This window comes from Centruroides sculpturatus, unplaced genomic scaffold, assembly GCF_000671375.1.
Source record: "Centruroides sculpturatus isolate CEXI.00-Female unplaced genomic scaffold, Cexi_2.0 scaffold758, whole genome shotgun sequence".
NCBI lineage: Eukaryota > Metazoa > Arthropoda > Arachnida > Scorpiones > Buthidae > Centruroides > Centruroides sculpturatus.
The window spans coordinates 70,009-93,478 of NW_019384917.1; the positions used below are offsets into that span (position 1 = coordinate 70,009).

Here is a 23,470-nt window from a genome sequence, read left to right on the forward strand (position 1 = left end):
TGAATGAAGTGTATGTCATATATTAAAATGTGGATAAATAAATTATGCATTTGGAATAATTAAATTAATAGAAAATTCTCTTTTAAATAAGCTCTTAAAAGTTTTTATATACTAGAAATTAATTTTAGAGTAGCCCCCTTTTTTGGGGGGTAGCCTATATATTTTAAGAATTTAACTACCGAAAAAAGTAAATTTAAATTTATATTTAATTTTCAAATTGTCGTATTATAAATCTGTAATTAAATTGTTTAAGTGTAGAGAATATGTTTTAATATATAAATAAAAAATAAATTGGGCATTAAATGCATTTAAACAGGAACAAAATTGGCCCCAAATTAACGTAAATATCAACAAAATTGCGCATTAAATACATTTAAAGTAGGAGTAATAACAATCAGGCATTAAATGTTATATAAATAAAAAATAAATTGGGCATTAAATACATTTAAACAGGAACAAAATTGGCCCCAAATTAACGTAAATATCAACAAAATTGCGCATTAAATACATTTAAAGTAGGAGTAACAATCAGGCATTAAACATATTTAAATAGAAACAAAAATCAGGCATTAAATACATTTAAGTAGAAACAAAAATCAGGCATTAAATACATTTAAGTAGAAACAAAAATCAGGCATTAAATACGTTTAAGTAGAAACAAAAATCAGGCATTAAATACGTTTAAGTAGAAACAAAAATCAGGCATTAAATATGTTTAAGTAGAAACAAAATTAGGCCCTATATGGAGTTAAGTAGAGACAAAAATTGTATATAAAATACATTTAAATATAAATAAAAATTAGGTCTAAATATACTTTTAAATTGCATTAAAAATATGATTAAATAATTTTATCTCTTTCCAAATCTTTTTTTTAAAATTAATCTTTCGCGATGGTTTAATTAAAATTAAACCATCAATTTTACAACAAGATCATAAATAAATAACATTAAAAATATACTTATTTAAAAAAATAAATAAATAATTTGCTTTATTTGCCTTATAAAAATGACTTTAAAAAAGTAATTATTTTAGGCATAAAATTTTATTTACTTGCCTAATTAAAATCAATTGACTTAATTAATATACAGTATTCTAAATGTTAAATGTTATTTATTAACTGAGCTTATTTATTTGACTTATTTCAAAGATCGAAACGGTTAGGTCGTTGCCATTTTATTTTATTTGTAAGTAACGAGAATGGCATTGATCTAATGAAAGGGTACAATAAATGTCTTTTTTTTTCAATACAATGAAACTTTACACACTTCTTACAATAGAAAATACATTAAATAATGTCATGTTTACTTTATATTAATTAACACGACATTAATTATTATTATATAAATAATAATAGTATAAAACACTGTTGTTAAAATACATCACGTCCTATACAATACGGAGCAAGTGTTCGACAGTAAATGGGTGTATCTGGCAACAATAAAAAGGTGTTAAACCTTATAATTTCATTGTTTGTTATCTAATCATACACTTAATTTGAATTACGCGTGTAATTTATTTTTTTTTTTACTCGTAGTTTAAGGGTTGTAGAGATTCTACTGTACTTACAAGCTTATGGAGAAAACAATGAAATCAGACTAAATTTTTACTCGATTAATCGGTAAATTAACTAAAATTAATCTTAAATAACACTTGAAACGATTATTTATATAATAAAGTTATATAAATGAAAATTGTACTTACGAAAGGGGGCATAAAATTCTTTATTTTCACTTCAGCTTCTTGTCGTGGCCTTACCTAATCGAGTTATGAAGAATAACATTGAATAGATTATGCAATAACTACGTTACTGATCGTTCTTAGAATGTATAGATTTAAATTTAAATAAGTTATTTTTATTTTAAAACCTTACCTGAGTTAAATTTCTACCGACGCTCTTTAGATAAACGAAATTTTCTGGTACGGCTTTCCTACCTAACTGCATTTCTATTTCTCCTCTTAACTGGAGTAAATTACACGACGGATGAATTCTATAATTTAAAATATAAATAAAATATATAGAGAAAAATATCGAACCGATTTTGGTTTGTGTCAAAACTCGTTTAAAGGTGATAAATAATACTTTATATTTAATATCAGGATAGAGAGAGAGAGAGAAAGGACGTGTATCAAAAGAAAATTTTATAGATTTACCGTCATAAAATGACGATTTTATTCCTATTTATATCCATTAAATTAGTAAATATATATNGACAAATAGTTAAATAATTGAATAACTTTAAGGAATAAATTGCAGATATATATATATATATATATATATTACCTTTATTAGGCAATTAAATAAATATATAGGCCTATATATAGGCTATATAAATTAAAACTTTTGTATGTAATTTGAGCTTGAATTAATGTAAAATCTTGCCAAATAATCATTAAAATTTACTGTACTTTACATTAAAACTTAATTATTCATCATTATAATATAAAATAATAAACAGTAATTAATTCATTTGCATTTAGTTAATGGTTAATTTATTTAAAGTTTTAAGAAATTTTCAATTTTTATAATAAAAAATCGATTATAATATATTTTAAATTATCAAAAATGTATTTATTTTCGAACTAAGAGCAATTAATATAAAAATATAAATCTATTTAATAGTCAATTTTATAAGATTAAAATAATACAGAATTACTAAATTAATTAAATTTAAAAGTAGAATTGGAGAAAGTTTTTTTTATTTTTCACCTTAAATAAATATAAAATAACCGTCATTTTATAATGTAAATAAATACTTTGTTTAATTAATCATTACATTTAATTATTATAAAGTATCTATCATAAGGATTTAATGTAATTATTTATAATCAAAAATAATAAATAAATATAATATTTTTTTAACATAATTTAATGCAAGAAATTGCTCTTAATAATGTCATAAACGTGATAAACAATGTCGTATAAGAAGTATTGTACTGTATACATAAATATAACATAGTACAGTCGACCCCCCTATAACACTGTTGATAATTCTGTTTTATATGAGTTCCATGTTGTACGAGTTACTTAGATTTTACAAATACCTTTGCCAGGCTGTGAACGGCTCACGTATTTGTAAAATTTAAGTGACTCGTACAACATGGAATTCATATAAAACGGAATTATCAACAGTGTTATAGGGGGTCGACTGTATACCTCTACATACGTTATTTAATGAAATTTTAAGCTAAATTACTTTAAATAGAAGCATAATTAATTAGTAAATTAATAAATAGGTTCTATTTATCATATATATATATATATTTTATAGTAAATAACATATAAATCGAGTGGGGGGATGAACTAGAAAGATGATATAAAAATAATTGTACCTTAAAGTATGCTGTGGCGTAATTATGGAACATTTTATCATACTTTTAGTTTTATTTAATGCGATATGAAGTTATAAATATCGTTTAGATTGCAAGAAAATGCACCAAACAACTTAAGAAATATCAAAGATAAACTCCTCAATTTACATACGTCTTATACAGTAAAATCATAGCTCCTAACAATGTAAATAAACAGAGATGTACGAAGAATTTTGTACGTAAAAATCCTGGATGAGTGTTATGCAGGGAAATTTTCTGATTCAAGAATTTTAAACTAAGTTTATATTACATTTGCATTAAACAGAAGCTTTGTTGTATATAAAATATAAGAAAATACTAAGAAGAAGAAGAAGGGAAAGACCAGATAAGAATGTTTGATTTCTTATAAATAAAAAGTAAATCACTCTCTCATCCTATCTGGTTGACAATTCTTTCATCAAGATAGAATAAATATAATAATGGCCAAGACAATAGCACTCGTCTCAGCTACAAAAAAAAGGCAATTTATTCAAGAAATTAAACTGAATACCACTTTCCTATAAGGCCCTTTAAAAAAAACACAATAATAAGATTTTTATCATTATAATTTACACTTTTTTTAAACGTTGTAGAGGCCCCCAGACCCTAGATTCTTATTGGGTAATAATCATCCACTACTTAAATTCTTACGTACAGTACATATACAAATATTATGTAGGAAGATAGATTTCTATCGATAGTTAGCGTGTTGTAAGAGACAAATGAGTAGTAGATATTCTACCGCCATGTTCTAATTTTGACTGGATGATTCATGAGAGAGGTTATTAGGAAACTTATATAAAACTAGAATGGGGGGTATACGGAAACGTTATTGCAAGGAAAAACCCTCTTATCAATCACTTGTTTCACTATATATAGCAGGTGAAGACAACGTTCTCTTCTTATAAGGAGAAACGGACGATTGTCAACAAGAATGAACTCGTTTCCACTTTATTCACTCGGGCATCCAAACAATTCAATCGTAATACCATTCTTTACGTTGCTATGGGGCATAAAAAATATATAGAATCACAGTTTATTTTAATAACTTTCTATTTAATTCTTAATAAAAATTCTCCACTTTAATTATTCATTATTCATACCTTTTAAAGTGATAAATATTCATAATTTTATTTTTTTCTTATTTTTAAATTTTTATACATTTTTCTGGATGGTTTGTCAATTTAAATTATTCATGTCTTACGAGTATGAAATTAAATTGTCGTTTAAATTTTTATTTCTACTGCAAACACGTTTACGAATCGATACAGTTTTAAGCGTTTAAATTTAAATTTTTCGAAATGGATATTATTGGTTAAAAATTGACCAATCGAGTGATGGAATATTTTTTTTCTTTTTAAATCGCTTTCAATTGCATTTAAACGATTATTACTCGTCGAATATATTTTTATTTGATAATAATATTTATATAATTTTAATAATATTAATAATTTTCAAAATTTAAACGTCTAATTAGAGATTTTCGATAATTGGTATTTATTTTTTTAATATACCACGTGACCCTTCTCGACCAATGATGTTGTTGCTCTTACTGTTTAATTTCTATTTACGGGATATTTAGGACTTTTATCGATCTAATATATTTTAATATAGTCATATTAATTATTAACGAAGGATAAAAGGAATTAATATTAAATCTTTACTTTAAAATGACATTTCAATAATTTTACTATTACATCATAATAAAAGTTTATTCGTTTCCATAGCGACGGTATCAATTTCCGACGCCATCTGCTGGTCATTCATTACATATTTATTAAACAAACGACTTTAAAAAATAATAATAATAATAATAAATATAAATATTATTTAAATCTATTTAAATTGTTTAAAACATTACTTAATAATTTTTAAAATTTTAATCATTTATTAAAACGCATTAACCTAATATAATTAATTAGCCTTTTTGTACGAGTCCAGATTTTTGCGTTCGAGTTGGATGATTTTCATAACATTAACCTATCATAAATTATGAAAAAAATAATAATGTTCTATTTTAATATGAAAATCGATTTGTCACTTGTACGGTAATAACAATAAATATTTTAATTATAATCTATCAGAAAATTAAATTAAATCTTTAAATACCTGCACCTTAACCTTAAAATGAAAATGATACTAAAAAGAAAATGGCGGTGATGTAAATTGAAATTCGGGATAATTCGTTTTGGTTATTGTATTAGTTTAAAATACTATAATTTGCTCTTGTTTACATATATTTTTTCCCATTCCTCCTTCTATTAGTAAGAGGAGCGGATTATTAAGCAAATAATTACGATGCCGAGCAATAAAATTGTTTGATTGTTCATTTAAAATGTCTACTGGAAGGCAACTCGTATGCCAAATCAACACACAAATAATAGGCTTTTCAGCTTCCATAATACTGCAAAAAATCGAATTGTTGTTGTGTTTTTTTAACAATAAAATAAAGGACATACCTGACAAATCCCGCCGAAATTGAATAATCCATAGCAATATTTTTGGCAAGTTTTCTCCTTTCTATCCATTTCTCCGAAGGAAGTAAGTAGATGTGTATATCCACTAACTAGAAATAATTTAATATAAAGTAAGAGAAAACAAATACGATCATCCGATTGACGTAATACATAAAGCGAAACGATAAATAATTAAAAATCAATCTACTAAATAGCGCGATTAGAATGTCTAGCGGCTGTGACATTTATATACATTTACAATTAAAAAAAAATGGCACGAAAATAGAGTAAAAGCCGCTAAATCAATAATAATAATAATAATAACAATAACAATGTTTTTTTTTATTTAAAAAAAATCTTTTTTTTTAATTTACATACCTCGTCAGAAGATGGTCTGGGTTGGATAGTCGATTGTATGTTTTCGGGAGGAAGAAGAAGGGAAAGACCAGATAAGAATGTTTGATTTCTTATAAATAAAAAGTAAATCACTCTCTCATCCTATCTGGTTGACAATTCTTTCATCAAGATAGAATAAATATAATAATGGCCAAGACAATAGCACTCGTCTCAGCTACAAAAAAAAAGCAATTTATNATTTTAATCATTTATTAAAACGCATTAACCTAATATAATTAATTAGCCTTTTTGTACGAGTCCAGATTTTTGCGTTCGAGTTGGATGATTTTCATAACATTAACCTATCATAAATTATGAAAAAAATAATAATGTTCTATTTTAATATGAAAATCGATTTGTCACTTGTACGGTAATAACAATAAATATTTTAATTATAATCTATCAGAAAATTAAATTAAATCTTTAAATACCTGCACCTTAACCTTAAAATGAAAATGATACTAAAAAGAAAATGGCGGTGATGTAAATTGAAATTCGGGATAATTCGTTTTGGTTATTGTATTAGTTTAAAATACTATAATTTGCTCTTGTTTACATATATTTTTTCCCATTCCTCCTTCTATTAGTAAGAGGAGCGGATTATTAAGCAAATAATTACGATGCCGAGCAATAAAATTGTTTGATTGTTCATTTAAAATGTCTACTGGAAGGCAACTCGTATGCCAAATCAACACACAAATAATAGGCTTTTCAGCTTCCATAATACTGCAAAAAATCGAATTGTTGTTGTGTTTTTTTAACAATAAAATAAAGGACATACCTGACAAATCCCGCCGAAATTGAATAATCCATAGCAATATTTTTGGCAAGTTTTCTCCTTTCTATCCATTTCTCCGAAGGAAGTAAGTAGATGTGTATATCCACTAACTAGAAATAATTTAATATAAAGTAAGAGAAAACAAATACGATCATCCGATTGACGTAATACATAAAGCGAAACGATAAATAATTAAAAATCAATCTACTAAATAGCGCGATTAGAATGTCTAGCGGCTGTGACATTTATATACATTTACAATTAAAAAAAAATGGCACGAATAGAGTAAAAGCCGCTAAATCAATAATAATAATAATAATAACAATAACAATGTTTTTTTTATTTAAAAAAAATCTTTTTTTTTTAATTTACATACCTCGTCAGAAGATGGTCTGGGTTGGATAGTCGATTGTATGTTTTCGGGAGCGACATCAACCATTGTAAATGGAAGAGGACATGCTTTAGTTTCCTTTGAGTAGGAGTCGTTACTAACCGACCGAAGTCATGTTTACAATTAAACAAATACCACGTGCGCATCTCGAGTCGCTAGGGAGCGCTTTTGTCCTTCCAGGTCATCAATCGATTTTTTTATCGTGATGTCGTTTGCCGCCGCAAACGACAAAACGAAGATAATTTAGCTTTATTTGTGCTTGATTTAAGTTATGGCATTATTAAATGTAATAAAAAGTCGATTCGTAAACTTTAATTTTAAAATTTTGACAATTAGTATCCCTAATCAAGGTAACAAGTTCGTAGATTTCGTCGCCCTGCTTTACTATTAATCGTTATCAAAAAATAAAAAAATAAAAAAAAAACAAAAGTGCCACTAAAAAAAATTAAGGAAAGATACAAAATAAAGCTTCGGGCCTTCAGACAAATTAGGCTTAATTAGCGAGAGGATTAACTTAGGCCTAAATGATAACTCTCCGCCTGTGGACACTAAGTGGCCTTTTTTTTTTTTCAAGACCGTTATGAGTTTGGCCAGGCCCACAATAAAGCGGCCGAAAGGTGGGGTTTGAGGCCTGACATAACCCCGAAAACTTCTTGGATTTTTTCGATCCGATCGGAGATTCGAACCCGGATCCCCCAGAGCGGTAGGTTTTTTTTTTCTTTCTTTTTTTTCAACTTGCCGTTCTAGCCCCATAATGATTTACTCCCGGCTAAGGGACTGGATTTATATACATAACTTCACGGTTAATTAAAACACGTAAGATAAAATATTTCAAATTTTGGGCCTTCAGATAAATTAGGCTTAATTAATCAAGCCCGATTTAATTAAGCTTAAGTAATTGTATTTAAATGAAAAATATGAATGTAATTAAGCTAGTTTGTTTGTTTTATATTCGAAGTATCGTTCGCATTACTACACACGAAATAATAATTATCAAAATTAACTTTTAATTAATAATTACATTACATTTGAAATTCATTCATTCGGGCCTACCGAAAACATCAAAGATTTTGGTTTATTAATTAATTAAAAATGATAAATTATTTTTGCACTTTTTAAAGGTATCTTTTGAAGTGTTTTTTTTTTAATTATTTTTTTTAAGAAAATAATCAAGACGGTAGAGAGATACAAATATACCAAAGAAAACAGATACTAAATAAATAAATAAACATGGCCGATACCAATTATAAAAATAACTTTGGTAAATGTTTAAGAAATTTCTGAACTTTCGCACGTAGGTTTGTTTATTAAGGACACTGATGCTATTAAATTTTGGTGGTCAAAGGTCGAGGAGGTGGTGAGATACAGGGGGGTCGTGTGACGTATCTCCAGTAGGATCGGACTTAACGAAGATTTTATTCGTTACAATTTTTTATAAAACCAATCTCTACCTTTAAATTTAAGCTTTTTTTGCAATTTTATAATAGTTAAAATATATATATATATAAATTTGTTTTAATAAAAATATAACAGATGGCGCCATCAAAAATTTTAAACATTGCCGGAAAAGTTGGACAACTCGTTATTGGTTTATTTATTTATTTAAACGACTATTTTAAATAATTTATTTCGCTTCTGATGCTATCTGAAAATATAAAATTGAAAAGTTTTTTTTGAAAAATTTGGTTAATTAAACAAAGCAATTACAAATACAGTAGACCCCCTATAACACTGTTGATAATTGCGTTTTATATGAATTCCATGTTGTACGAATCACTTAGATTTTACAAATACGTGAGCCGTTCACAGCGCGGCACACGTATTTGTAAAATCTAAGTGACTCGTACAACATGGAATTCATATAAAACGGAATTATCAACAGTGTTATAGGGGGCTCGACTGTAACGATGATGATGTCACAATCATCTAGTATATATGATTTTATCTTTTACATTGTTAATTTAGCCACCAGGTCTTCAGAAAATTAACTATTTTCTAATTACCACCATGAAATACAGTGTCGACATTATCATAAGGGTATAAAAAAAAATATAATTACTATCAGTTCAAAGAAAAAATAGAGGGCCGAAAACAAAATAGATAACATAGAAATATCATTATTCTTTTGTTTTACTTTTATTTACAAGGAAAGTTAATTACTTCATTTAGTATCACGTTATCACATTGTATTGACAGATAATTGTTTCACCAAACATCTATTGAGATTTGTCTTTCAAACAAATTTCCTGTACTTTGAATTGTTTGGGTATTTGTAGTAAGGAATTTATTTTATCTGTAAAATTTTTCTGATTTCCACTGATTATTTTTGTTTTATTATTTTTTTAAGTACTTTATTTGTCATAGACTTAATTCAGTTTCTCATTTTATTCTTCATATAACAGAGGAAAAGTATGGCCATCGGTCAAAAATGAACTCCCCAAGATTTGAAGAGAGATGACCCCCATCCAAACGTCGAGAAATATATATATAAAAAAAAATTCGTTGTATTTTCTCTATGTATGGTTGTTAGTGTGTATGGTGGGGGCAATTTGGTTCACTATCTTTAAAGCTTAATAATTCCCGTGCTTTAGGTCGAAACTTTTTATGACAGATGGAGCCACACGCGATTTTAAATGTTGCCGGAAAATTTAAGCAACTCATTGCTGGATTTTTAAAAAAATAAATAAAATAAAATTATCAAATTTCGAAATTCATTTGCGTGATATCAGGCTATTGTATTTAGAAAATTTTAAAGTTTAAGTTTGCTAAATATTGAGTTTTTTAATAGAAGAATATTTGTTTTTTGATGTGGAGATTTTAAGAAAAACAAATAAAAGGAAATTTCTATTTGTAATATTGATTTAAGTCTCTAGAATTTACTCCTTGAATCAACATTGTTGTCAACATGACAAAATTAATTTTTACGGTATATTATCAATTAATTCGTTTCTCTTCCTAAACAATTATTATATCTTACTTATTACATTACGCACGTACAGTACGTGTACATTGTTTAAATTCACAATATTTACTTTATATTTTTAATAATAGAAATTAATAATATTTTAGATTTAATTTAAACTAATTAATTATATCATTTAAAATAAATATAACAAGACTGGAAATAATAATGGAAGGAAAAATTACATTTTATTATCCATTTTATTAGAATAAAATGATATTAATACGGCTAATTTATTATTTATATTCTTTACGTGATGAACTAGCTAATTTTTTTATGGGAATTTTGATAATATTCAAGAAAAAAATTCATATTTAGATTTTTCTCTTATTCTTTCCTACGAGTAATTTGTGAAAAATAAATTATATACAAAGCTTTCAATTAAATATGTAACGTTTTTTTACATTGTAAATCTAGTTAAATGGGCTATTAAGTAAAAGTGGAAGTGGAAATATTGACAAAATACTTTTGATTTATTCAAAAATAAAATAAAATACTAAAGCACTCAATCATTATTCATCTATATTGGATAAAACTTATATCTATCTTTTCCTCTTCTTCTTTTTCTTTTTTTTTTTCTTATATTATTTTAATATTTGGTGAATTTAGTCTAGAATTCTTATATGCACAGAGCTTGATATATCATTTATTTATGCCATTCTAGGTTATATAATACGTGTTTTTATCCAAATCACTTATCGATTTTAAAATATAAGTTCGATAAATGTTAATGTGTATTCCGTTCTTTTATATGTGCAACCAGCAAAAATTATTGTGACATCGTCACAATTCCGGACTCCAATTTTTAATTTATTTAATTTTAAATATATGCTCTCGATCTCAAATTAGTGGCTTGCCCCTGTAAATCATACTTTTCCTTATAACAGCGGAGTAATGCGGGACATCTACGTGACTCTGCTGTGTGGGAAATTCTTGAATTGAAATCACGTGACTTCCGTTTCAAATCGAAAGTTCGCACATAGTTAATCGAGGCCACCTGCCCTTAATCTATCTATATCTGTTCTTCCTTAATATCTGGATTTATCTAGATCTTAAGGAAGAACAGAAATACAGTGGGTGTTTATAGGTGTACAATTCTTTCAAATTGTAACCCAGTAAATTTTACTGTACTCTTGTATCTTGTATATTCGAATTTCTATTCTATTAAATGTCATTAAAAGATTAAGATAAGTGTATTTCTCTTCTTAATAAAATGTATTATAACATGGAAGTATTATTTTTTGTTTTACATTTTGATAATGTAAATACATATAAATATTTGTCTTAAAAGTTAAATATATTAATGTTTATTCACGGAAATTATAAAGTATACTCGGAATATCGTGTATGAAGTTTTAACTTAATTTATTTCATATAACAAATCAATATTATTATTATTATTATTGATTGTACAGATGATGCAATAGGTTATTTAATACAATTGAAATTATTGGCTCGATCATAAAACAATTGAAATAAGTATAGAATTACTGTTAAATAAAATTATCCTGAAGTTTATATAAATTGTATTGATCAGATTATTTACTTTATCTTCTTTACGTAATAATATTTTAGTTTTGTAACATACATTATTATAAAGCAGAGGGGAAAGTAAGGCGATCGGTCAAAAATGACTCCCCACCCAAGGTTTTTACATTTTTGGACTAAGGGCACATTGAAATGTCTAAAAATGCAAAGCATTTGGAGGGTTTCTGTATGTATGAACGTTTGTGTACATGTGTATGGGGGGCACGATTTTGTTTACTCTTTTTGAAGCTTAATAACTCCCGTGCTTTTCGTCGAAAATTCCTGAAAGTTTACAAAAATGTTTGTGTATTAGGGGCATTGACGCTAATAAATTTTGGTGGATAAAGGTCGAGGAGGTGGGGAGATACAGGAGGTCGTCTGACGTATCTTCAGTAGGATCGGACTTTAAGCTTTTTGCCATTTTATAATAATTAAAAATATAAACATTTTAAAAGATAAAATACTTTAATAGATGATTCCACACGCAGTTTTAAACGTTGCCAGGAAAGCTACGCAACTCATCCCTGGAATTTTTTAAAAGAGGATTTCATGAAAATTAGGACAAAACAGAAGATAAACACGTAATCTTGATAATATATTATGATGTGCTATATATATTATTGAGTAAATATTAGCATTATTCGTAATATATGGTACATACAAACACGTCTTATAAATTCAATTTGCCTTGAGAAATAAGCTGATGATGAGGAAACGAGATGAGAGAGAATTCATGATTAATTCCTGTTATGTAAATATTGCTATACAATCAACCGGATTATAATGATTTATCATTAAATAATATAAAATTTATGAAATATATTTAAAATGAATACATAAATAAATATTAAAAACAAATTTATTTATTTTAAATGTTTCATTAAGTAGTAATTTAAATAACAGTAAACCTCTTATTTACTCGATAACATATTAAATAATATTTGAAGTATTCCAATTTAAATATTTTGAAAAGAAAAATTTTAGAATTAGAATATGATATTTTTCAATTTATATTATTTTATTTCAAGCAAATTTGTTATTACAGCTTTTTTTTATAATATACATTTATGAAAAACATTGGAAAAAAGTGTTTAAGAAGAAATAAAATTTAACATCAATGTTTTAAAAAAATTTTCTAAATTACTACACATTTTTTCAAATTGAGAGCATATATCAAATTAGTATTTGCTTGCCCCTGTACAGTACGTCATACTTTTCCTATGTACAATATATGCTCTCTACTTTCCTTCACAATATGTGCTCTCGATCTCAAATTAATGGTGTTGTGCCCCTGTATAGCATACTTTTCCTATGTACAATATATGCTCTCGGGCCGTGTGATCAAGATGGCAGCCTACCACTCTGGGGAGCTGGGATGAAATCAGAATGGGTCAAAAAATCCCCAGAAATTTTTCAGGAGATGGCCCATTTGGATATGTCAGGCCCTGTCCCTCAACCACACAGCTGCTCCATTGTGAGCCTGGCTGAATCCATAATGAGTTTTCTAAAATAGGCCCTCTTAGTGCCCACAGGGCAGAAATAGTTTTTAAATATATAGATATGCTCTCAATCTCAAATTAGCAGTATGTTGCCCCTGTACACCATACTTTTCGTTTAACAATAAAGTTATACCAATCATCTATGTAACTCTGTTGCGGGGAAAAAATTTTTGAAATGAAATCACGCTACTTCCAGTCTAGACCGGAAGTTCGTATATAGTTAATAGGAGCCTACTATCCCTAAACTTTATATATCTAATCTCGACTTTCATCTATCTAACATCGTTCTCGAGATTAAGAAAGGATAGACAGCCTGACAGGCGAATGACAGTGGGAATATATAGATATACGGTTTTTTTTTAATTGCAGCCCCATAATACAAGACTTACATTTAACAACGTTAAAGAAAGAGCCATCTAAACGCTACTTTGTAGCGAACGTAGTCAAAATACTTGTTACATCTCCATTTCAGTCATGTATATTTATTTATTTATTATTACTGAGAGATTTATTAACACTTACTGAGAGATGTATTTTCTGTTTATTTTATAAGCTGAACAGGGCAAAAAAATGCCGAAACGTAATAAATCTTAAATAAATGGTTCTGGTGTAGTTGTAAGTCTTATCGTAGTGGCATGTTATCCCGTGGTCAAAAAAGATAATTGCCTGCGGCTCCATCAACCGGGACCCCAAACCAATCTTTTATAAGAAAATGTTCCTCCGAAGATAAATGTCTGAAGTCAACACTGTACATGAGGGCCCTAATTCAAATTTGACTGGGCCCAATAAAGCTACCTTTCCTCCAGATGAAAGTGTAAAAAACCTCCAATTTGGCTATTTTTAACATCCAAATAATTGTTATTATATAGTTAAACAGTTTGATAAATAATATTCTCGATAATTTAAATGTATGCTTATTATGTTCCAGCAAAATTACACTTATTTTCGAACAGAATATATCAGATTATCGTAATTTAATCAGAAAGATAAAATATGCACACGTCAAATTATTGATAATTTCAATTTTATTCAGTAAACCTCATGAAAAATCCATCAACGGGTTGCTTAACTTTCCCAGCAACATTTAATTCCTCACAGTAAAATAAAGAAAGAAAAACATATAAAAATATGTCCTGAAATGAGAGGTTTTTGAGAAATCAAACTGCTTAGACAGTGTTATGTGCAAGACAGATTTTATTGCATATTTTCTCTCTTATATAACTCTTTCGATTACATTGCTTTCTTCATACGAAATGTTCTAAATACCCTCCACGTGTGGAGACCAGATATGGAAAGATTGGGGGCAAAAGGCCCCGATTAACTATATGCAAACTTTCGGTTTGCACCGGAAGTCATGTGATTTCAATTGAAAATTTTCTTCACAACAGAGTTAGTGAATAACCCAACTACTCTGTTGTTGCCAGGGAAAATATGATGTACAGGGGCAAGAGATTTTAGAGCGAGTGCATATATTTAAAATACAGTCGACCCCCTATAACGTGCGTTCCTATAACGACAATTCCTATAACGTAGCGAAAAAATTGTAGCAACATTCGTATAAAGCATCTCCTATAACGTCTTCGCCAACTCGTTTCGCGACAAGATTGATAGAGTCTGGACCAATAGTGGATGAGCAGCCGAACTACTTTCCTCCGACCCTGCGCCACGCTACGGAGCGGCTAAATTGAGTTTGCTATCGTCTGTTCAGTATTATATATAAATTATATATAAATTAGGTACTGTACATATAATTATATATTAATTATATATAAATTAGCTACTGTATATATAATTATATATTAACTTAATTTATTGTAAGTTTATTATAATTATATATATGCTTTCTGCCGCCTGGCAACACGCTACGGAGATTTTAGGCTAGTAAGTTGAGTTTATTATCGTCTGCACAGTATGTAAATTAGGTACCGTAAGTCTAATACAGCACTAATTTTATACATTTCTTGTGAAAGAAACACTTCTTATTCAACGGCCATAAAAATTATTTATATTAATGATGTCTCCAAAGGTCAAGTTATTTTTCTGCGAAAAATTATTTATCAGAAATCGCGGCCGCCGTTTCGTGTGCTGTTCCGCGACGAAGACAAGCTTTGAACAACGGCGTAGTCGAATGGTGCACACTCGGTAAGTAATCCTATAATTTTTTGTTTATAGCATAGTTTATACAGATTATTCCCAAAAAATTATACGTGTTTTGGAAATGTTGAGTAGAATTAGTCTAGAATCGGTTAATTTTATAGAAGAAAACCTTTCAAACAGCCTTAGTCCGTAAACTTCACACCTATCGGGCTGCGATTGGCTCATGTATTTAATCATTCCTACAACGTAAATTTCGATTAACGTGGAACGTATCTAAGCGTTATAGAGGGGTCTACTGTATACGCTTTCCACCTCAAATTACTAGTGGTTTGCCCCTGTACATCATACTTTTCCTATTAGCAACAGAGTCACACAGTCATCTGTGTAACTCCATATAGGGGAAGATTTAAATTGAAATAACGTGAATTCCGGTCCAAACTGGAAGTTTGTATATAGTGAATTGCCCCTGCACTTTTCATGTCTAGTCTGAGATTTCCTGTATCTAATTTCGTTCTCGAGATTAAGGAAAGATAGACGGACAGAGGGATGATGGTGGGAATTGATACGTCTACATTTTTTCAAATTGCAACCAAATAAAATAACTCTACCTCAATCATCTTTGTAAAGATAATCTTTCAGAATCTTCTCCATCATACTTATACATAAGATTGCGAAGGAAATTTTCCAGTTTCTTGAGAGGTTTTATGGTTTATTTTATATTCTTTCCGGTAATTGAAGTTTTTTTCTTATTTCTTTGTTATCGTGAATGTAAAATTTCAGTTCTATAAAAATAAATAAACTTTATATAAAAATTCAGGGAATCATTGAAGACAATTTAACAAATTTTATAAAAGAATGTTTAAGTTTACTTTTTAATTTTCCAATTTTTATTATTTTTTTAAAATGATTAACAAGAAAAAATATCTGCTAATTTAATTACAATGCAAATAATGTAATTAAATTATTTTTTTTTAATTTACGAAAGGAATTTAAATCAATTTAGAATTGCTAAGTTAATGAAATGTGAGCCTCATTGTTCTACTGGGAATAAAAAATTTTTATATATTTATTCTATTCTGACTAATGTAAATAAAAAATCCTTTTATTCAAATTCTTTAAAGAAAAAAAATTGTAATTTTCTCCAGTAAAAAATTATAATATTTTTAATCTTAAAATTTTTAATAATTAAAAATATAAATTTTACTGTATTCTGTTTTCTAAGATTTTTTCCACTTACATTCTGAAAAACAGCAGAAAGTAAGCGAAAATATTACTATTTTTAAAATTAATTATCAATTTCATATTTTAAATTATTAAAACATGTGCTCTCGATCTCAAATCAGTAGTGTTGTGCCCCCGTGTGCCATACTTTCCTTACAATATATGCTCTCGATCTCAAATTACTAGTGTCGTGCATACGTATGCCATACTTTCCTTACAATATATGCTCTCGATCTCAAATTAGTTGCGTCGTGCCCGTGTATTTCATACTTTTCTTTTGCAATATATGCTCTCGATCTCAAATTAATAGTGCCGTGCCCCTGTACAACATACCTTTCCTGATAACAACGGTGTCATGCCGGTCATCTACGTAATTCGGCTTGGGGAAGATTTGAATTAAAACCACGTGACTTCCGATTTAAACTGAAAGTTTTGTATATAATTAATCAATCGGGGCTTCTTGCCATTGGTCTTTTCACATCTGGTCTCGAGCTTCATCTACCCGACTCCGTTCTCGAGATTAAAGAAAGACTGACAGACAGACAGACAGTGGGAATTTATACGTCTACAGTTCTTTCAAATTACAGCCCAAATATTATTTTTAACTTATAGTTTAATTGTATAAAAATAGCAATATTAATTTTGGATATTAAAAATTAAAATATAATCGGATAAATAGGCAAATTGAACAGAAAGCATTAATTTATTTGTTAAAAGATGTTTAGAAAGAATTAAATTACATCTATTTTTACTTTCCCAGCTTCTATATATAACAGGGGAAAAGTACGGCGATCGTTCAAAAAATGACCCCTATATTTTGGGGCTCGGTGACCTTGAAACGTCCAAAAATACAAAAATATTTGGAGGATTTTTCTGTATATATGGATGTTAGTGTGCGTTTGGGAGGGGGGGGGCGATTTTCTTCACCCCCTTTCAAGCTTAATAACTCCACAAAAATTTCTGAAATTTTGCAGGGAAGTTTGTGTGTTAGGGAAATCGATTCTGTTAAATTTTGGTGGGTTAAAGGTCGATGAGTTGGAGAGAAACGTATGACCTTGTGTCATATCTCGAATAGGATCGAGCAACACAAAATATACGTTATTTATTAGTTATTTAGAAAAATAGCTTTAAAAAATGGTAATTTTAATTGGACTATTAAAGTTTAACTGCAAGAGATTTATAACGGGGGTGAAAGATTTTTATTGAAAGATTATAAAAGATATAGAAGATTGAAAAATAAGGCTGGTTATAATTAAAGTTTCTTTATTTAGCACTATCTGCTGCGGGGTATAAACGAAGAGATTACATTGAAGTGGAAAGATTTGTTTTTCAGAACTTGCGAAAATAAAAATTACTTCCAATCTCTATCACCGTCACCAGAAAAAAAAAGACTGTTAGAGTATTTAATAAAAGATTTTTTTCGGTGTTGTTCGAGTCTTAAATAATGGAAAATATGTCAAAATTTTACCAGTCTTCGAATTCTTTAAATAATTAATTATTAATTTATTGTGATACTGTTACNGCCACACGCAATTTTAAATGTTGCCGGAAAATTTAAGCAACTCATTGCTGGATTTTTAAAAAAATAAATAAAATAAAATTATCAAATTTCGAAATTCATTTGCGTGATATCAGGCTATTGTATTTAGAAAATTTTAAAGTTTAAGTTTGCTAAATATTGAGTTTTTTAATAGAAGAATATTTGTTTTTTGATGTGGAGATTTTAAGAAAAACAAATAAAAGGAAATTTCTATTTGTAATATTGATTTAAGTCTCTAGAATTTACTCCTTGAATCAACATTGTTGTCAACATGACAAAATTAATTTTTACGGTATATTATCAATTAATTCGTTTCTCTTCCTAAACAATTATTATATCTTACTTATTACATTACGCACGTACAGTACGTGTACATTGTTTAAATTCACAATATTTACTTTATATTTTTAATAATAGAAATTAATAATATTTTAGATTTAATTTAAACTAATTAATTATATCATTTAAAATAAATATAACAAGACTGTAAATAATAATGGAAGGAAAAATTACATTTTATTATCCATTTTATTAGAATAAAATGATATTAATACGGCTAATTTATTATTTATATTCTTTACGTGATGAACTAGCTAATTTTTTTATGGGAATTTTGATAATATTCAAGAAAAAAATTCATATTTAGATTTTTCTCTTATTCTTTCCTACGAGTAATTTGTGAAAAATAAATTATATACAAAGCTTTCAATTAAATATGTAACGTTTTTTTTACATTGTAAATCTAGTTAAATGGGCTATTAAGTAAAAGTGGAAGTGGAAATATTGACAAAATACTTTTGATTTATTCAAAAATAAAATAAAATACTAAAGCACTCAATCATTATTCATCTATATTGGATAAAACTTATATCTATCTTTTCCTCTTCTTCTTTTTCTTTTTTTTTTTCTTATATTATTTTAATATTTGGTGAATTTAGTCTAGAATTCTTATATGCACAGAGCTTGATATATCATTTATTTATGCCATTCTAGGTTATATAATACGTGTTTTTATCCAAATCACTTATCGATTTTAAAATATAAGTTCGATAAATGTTAATGTGTATTCCGTTCTTTTATATGTGCAACCAGCAAAAATTATTGTGACATCGTCACAATTCCGGACTCCAATTTTTAATTTATTTAATTTTAAATATATGCTCTCGATCTCAAATTAGTGGCTTGCCCCTGTAAATCATACTTTTCCTTATAACAGCGGAGTAATGCGGGACATCTACGTGACTCTGCTGTGTGGGAAATTCTTGAATTGAAATCACGTGACTTCCGTTTCAAATCGAAAGTTCGCACATAGTTAATCGAGGCCACCTGCCCTTAATCTATCTATATCTGTTCTTCCTTAATATCTGGATTTATCTAGATCTTAAGGAAGAACAGAAATACAGTGGGTGTTTATAGGTGTACAATTCTTTCAAATTGTAACCCAGTAAATTTTACTGTACTCTTGTATCTTGTATATTCGAATTTCTATTCTATTAAATGTCATTAAAAGATTAAGATAAGTGTATTTCTCTTCTTAATAAAATGTATTATAACATGGAAGTATTATTTTTTGTTTTACATTTTGATAATGTAAATACATATAAATATTTGTCTTAAAAGTTAAATATATTAATGTTTATTCACGGAAATTATAAAGTATACTCGGAATATCGTGTATGAAGTTTTAACTTAATTTATTTCATATAACAAATCAATATTATTATTATTATTATTGATTGTACAGATGATGCAATAGGTTATTTAATACAATTGAAATTATTGGCTCGATCATAAAACAATTGAAATAAGTATAGAATTACTGTTAAATAAAATTATCCTGAAGTTTATATAAATTGTATTGATCAGATTATTTACTTTATCTTCTTTACGTAATAATATTTTAGTTTTGTAACATACATTATTATAAAGCAGAGGGGAAAGTAAGGCGATCGGTCAAAAATGACTCCCCACCCAAGGTTTTTACATTTTTGGACTAAGGGCACATTGAAATGTCTAAAAATGCAAAGCATTTGGAGGGTTTCTGTATGTATGAACGTTTGTGTACATGTGTATGGGGGGCACGATTTTGTTTACTCTTTTTGAAGCTTAATAACTCCCGTGCTTTTCGTCGAAAATTCCTGAAAGTTTACAAAAATGTTTGTGTATTAGGGGCATTGACGCTAATAAATTTTGGTGGATAAAGGTCGAGGAGGTGGGGAGATACAGGAGGTCGTCTGACGTATCTTCAGTAGGATCGGACTTTAAGCTTTTTGCCATTTTATAATAATTAAAAATATAAACATTTTAAAAGATAAAATACTTTAATAGATGATTCCACACGCAGTTTTAAACGTTGCCAGGAAAGCTACGCAACTCATCCCTGGAATTTTTTAAAAGAGGATTTCATGAAAATTAGGACAAAACAGAAGATAAACACGTAATCTTGATAATATATTATGATGTGCTATATATATTATTGAGTAAATATTAGCATTATTCGTAATATATGGTACATACAAACACGTCTTATAAATTCAATTTGCCTTGAGAAATAAGCTGATGATGAGGAAACGAGATGAGAGAGAATTCATGATTAATTCCTGTTATGTAAATATTGCTATACAATCAACCGGATTATAATGATTTATCATTAAATAATATAAAATTTATGAAATATATTTAAAATGAATACATAAATAAATATTAAAAACAAATTTATTTATTTTAAATGTTTCATTAAGTAGTAATTTAAATAACAGTAAACCTCTTATTTACTCGATAACATATTAAATAATATTTGAAGTATTCCAATTTAAATATTTTGAAAAGAAAAATTTTAGAATTAGAATATGATATTTTTCAATTTATATTATTTTATTTCAAGCAAATTTGTTATTACAGCTTTTTTTATAATATACATTTATGAAAAACATTGGAAAAAAGTGTTTAAGAAGAAATAAAATTTAACATCAATGTTTTAAAAAAATTTTCTAAATTACTACACATTTTTTCAAATTGAGAGCATATATCAAATTAGTATTTGCTTGCCCCTGTACAGTACGTCATACTTTTCCTATGTACAATATATGCTCTCTACTTTCCTTCACAATATGTGCTCTCGATCTCAAATTAATGGTGTTGTGCCCCTGTATAGCATACTTTTCCTATGTACAATATATGCTCTCGGGCCGTGTGATCAAGATGGCAGCCTACCACTCTGGGGAGCTGGGATGAAATCAGAATGGGTCAAAAAATCCCCAGAAATTTTTCAGGAGATGGCCCATTTGGATATGTCAGGCCCTGTCCCTCAACCACACAGCTGCTCCATTGTGAGCCTGGCTGAATCCATAATGAGTTTTCTAAAATAGGCCCTCTTAGTGCCCACAGGGCAGAAATAGTTTTTAAATATATAGATATGCTCTCAATCTCAAATTAGCAGTATGTTGCCCCTGTACACCATACTTTTCGTTTAACAATAAAGTTATACCAATCATCTATGTAACTCTGTTGCGGGGAAAAAATTTTTGAAATGAAATCACGCTACTTCCAGTCTAGACCGGAAGTTCGTATATAGTTAATAGGAGCCTACTATCCCTAAACTTTATATATCTAATCTCGACTTTCATCTATCTAACATCGTTCTCGAGATTAAGAAAGGATAGACAGCCTGACAGGCGAATGACAGTGGGAATATATAGATATACGGTTTTTTTTTAATTGCAGCCCCATAATACAAGACTTACATTTAACAACGTTAAAGAAAGAGCCATCTAAACGCTACTTTGTAGCGAACGTAGTCAAAATACTTGTTACATCTCCATTTCAGTCATGTATATTTATTTATTTATTATTACTGAGAGATTTATTAACACTTACTGAGAGATGTATTTTCTGTTTATTTTATAAGCTGAACAGGGCAAAAAAATGCCGAAACGTAATAAATCTTAAATAAATGGTTCTGGTGTAGTTGTAAGTCTTATCGTAGTGGCATGTTATCCCGTGGTCAAAAAAGATAATTGCCTGCGGCTCCATCAACCGGGACCCCAAACCAATCTTTTATAAGAAAATGTTCCTCCGAAGATAAATGTCTGAAGTCAACACTGTACATGAGGGCCCTAATTCAAATTTGACTGGGCCCAATAAAGCTACCTTTCCTCCAGATGAAAGTGTAAAAAACCTCCAATTTGGCTATTTTTAACATCCAAATAATTGTTATTATATAGTTAAACAGTTTGATAAATAATATTCTCGATAATTTAAATGTATGCTTATTATGTTCCAGCAAAATTACACTTATTTTCGAACAGAATATATCAGATTATCGTAATTTAATCAGAAAGATAAAATATGCACACGTCAAATTATTGATAATTTCAATTTTATTCAGTAAACCTCATGAAAAATCCATCAACGGGTTGCTTAACTTTCCCAGCAACATTTAATTCCTCACAGTAAAATAAAGAAAGAAAAACATATAAAAATATGTCCTGAAATGAGAGGTTTTTGAGAAATCAAACTGCTTAGACAGTGTTATGTGCAAGACAGATTTTATTGCATATTTTCTCTCTTATATAACTCTTTCGATTACATTGCTTTCTTCATACGAAATGTTCTAAATACCCTCCACGTGTGGAGACCAGATATGGAAAGATTGGGGGCAAAAGGCCCCGATTAACTATATGCAAACTTTCGGTTTGCACCGGAAGTCATGTGATTTCAATTGAAAATTTTCTTCACAACAGAGTTAGTGAATAACCCAACTACTCTGTTGTTGCCAGGGAAAATATGATGTACAGGGGCAAGAGATTTTAGAGCGAGTGCATATATTTAAAATACAGTCGACCCCCTATAACGTGCGTTCCTATAACGACAATTCCTATAACGTAGCGAAAAAATTGTAGCAACATTCGTATAAAGCATCTCCTATAACGTCTTCGCCAACTCGTTTCGCGACAAGATTGATAGAGTCTGGACCAATAGTGGATGAGCAGCCGAACTACTTTCCTCCGACCCTGCGCCACGCTACGGAGCGGCTAAATTGAGTTTGCTATCGTCTGTTCAGTATTATATATAAATTATATATAAATTAGGTACTGTACATATAATTATATATTAATTATATATAAATTAGCTACTGTATATATAATTATATATTAACTTAATTTATTGTAAGTTTATTATAATTATATATATGCTTTCTGCCGCCTGGCAACACGCTACGGAGATTTTAGGCTAGTAAGTTGAGTTTATTATC

The 23,470-nt window shown here is 28.4% G+C and overlaps 1 protein-coding gene across 1 annotated transcript in view; it reads right to left on the reverse strand.

Annotated features, from left to right (window-relative positions):
- LOC111631765 (glutamic acid-rich protein-like) overlaps positions 1 to 6,216 on the reverse strand; it is a 14,695-nt gene extending 8,479 nt beyond the window's left edge. The window contains exons 1-4 of the mRNA XM_023376072.1: positions 6,184 to 6,216; positions 5,809 to 5,915; positions 1,872 to 1,989; positions 1,703 to 1,756 (exon numbers count right to left, since the gene is read on the reverse strand). Of these exons, the coding sequence (XP_023231840.1) occupies positions 1,703 to 1,756; positions 1,872 to 1,989; positions 5,809 to 5,840 (204 nt within the window). The 5' untranslated portion in view covers positions 5,841 to 5,915; positions 6,184 to 6,216. The remainder of the gene's footprint in view (positions 1 to 1,702; positions 1,757 to 1,871; positions 1,990 to 5,808; positions 5,916 to 6,183) is intronic.
- Between the last annotated feature and the right edge of the window lie 17,254 nt (positions 6,217 to 23,470).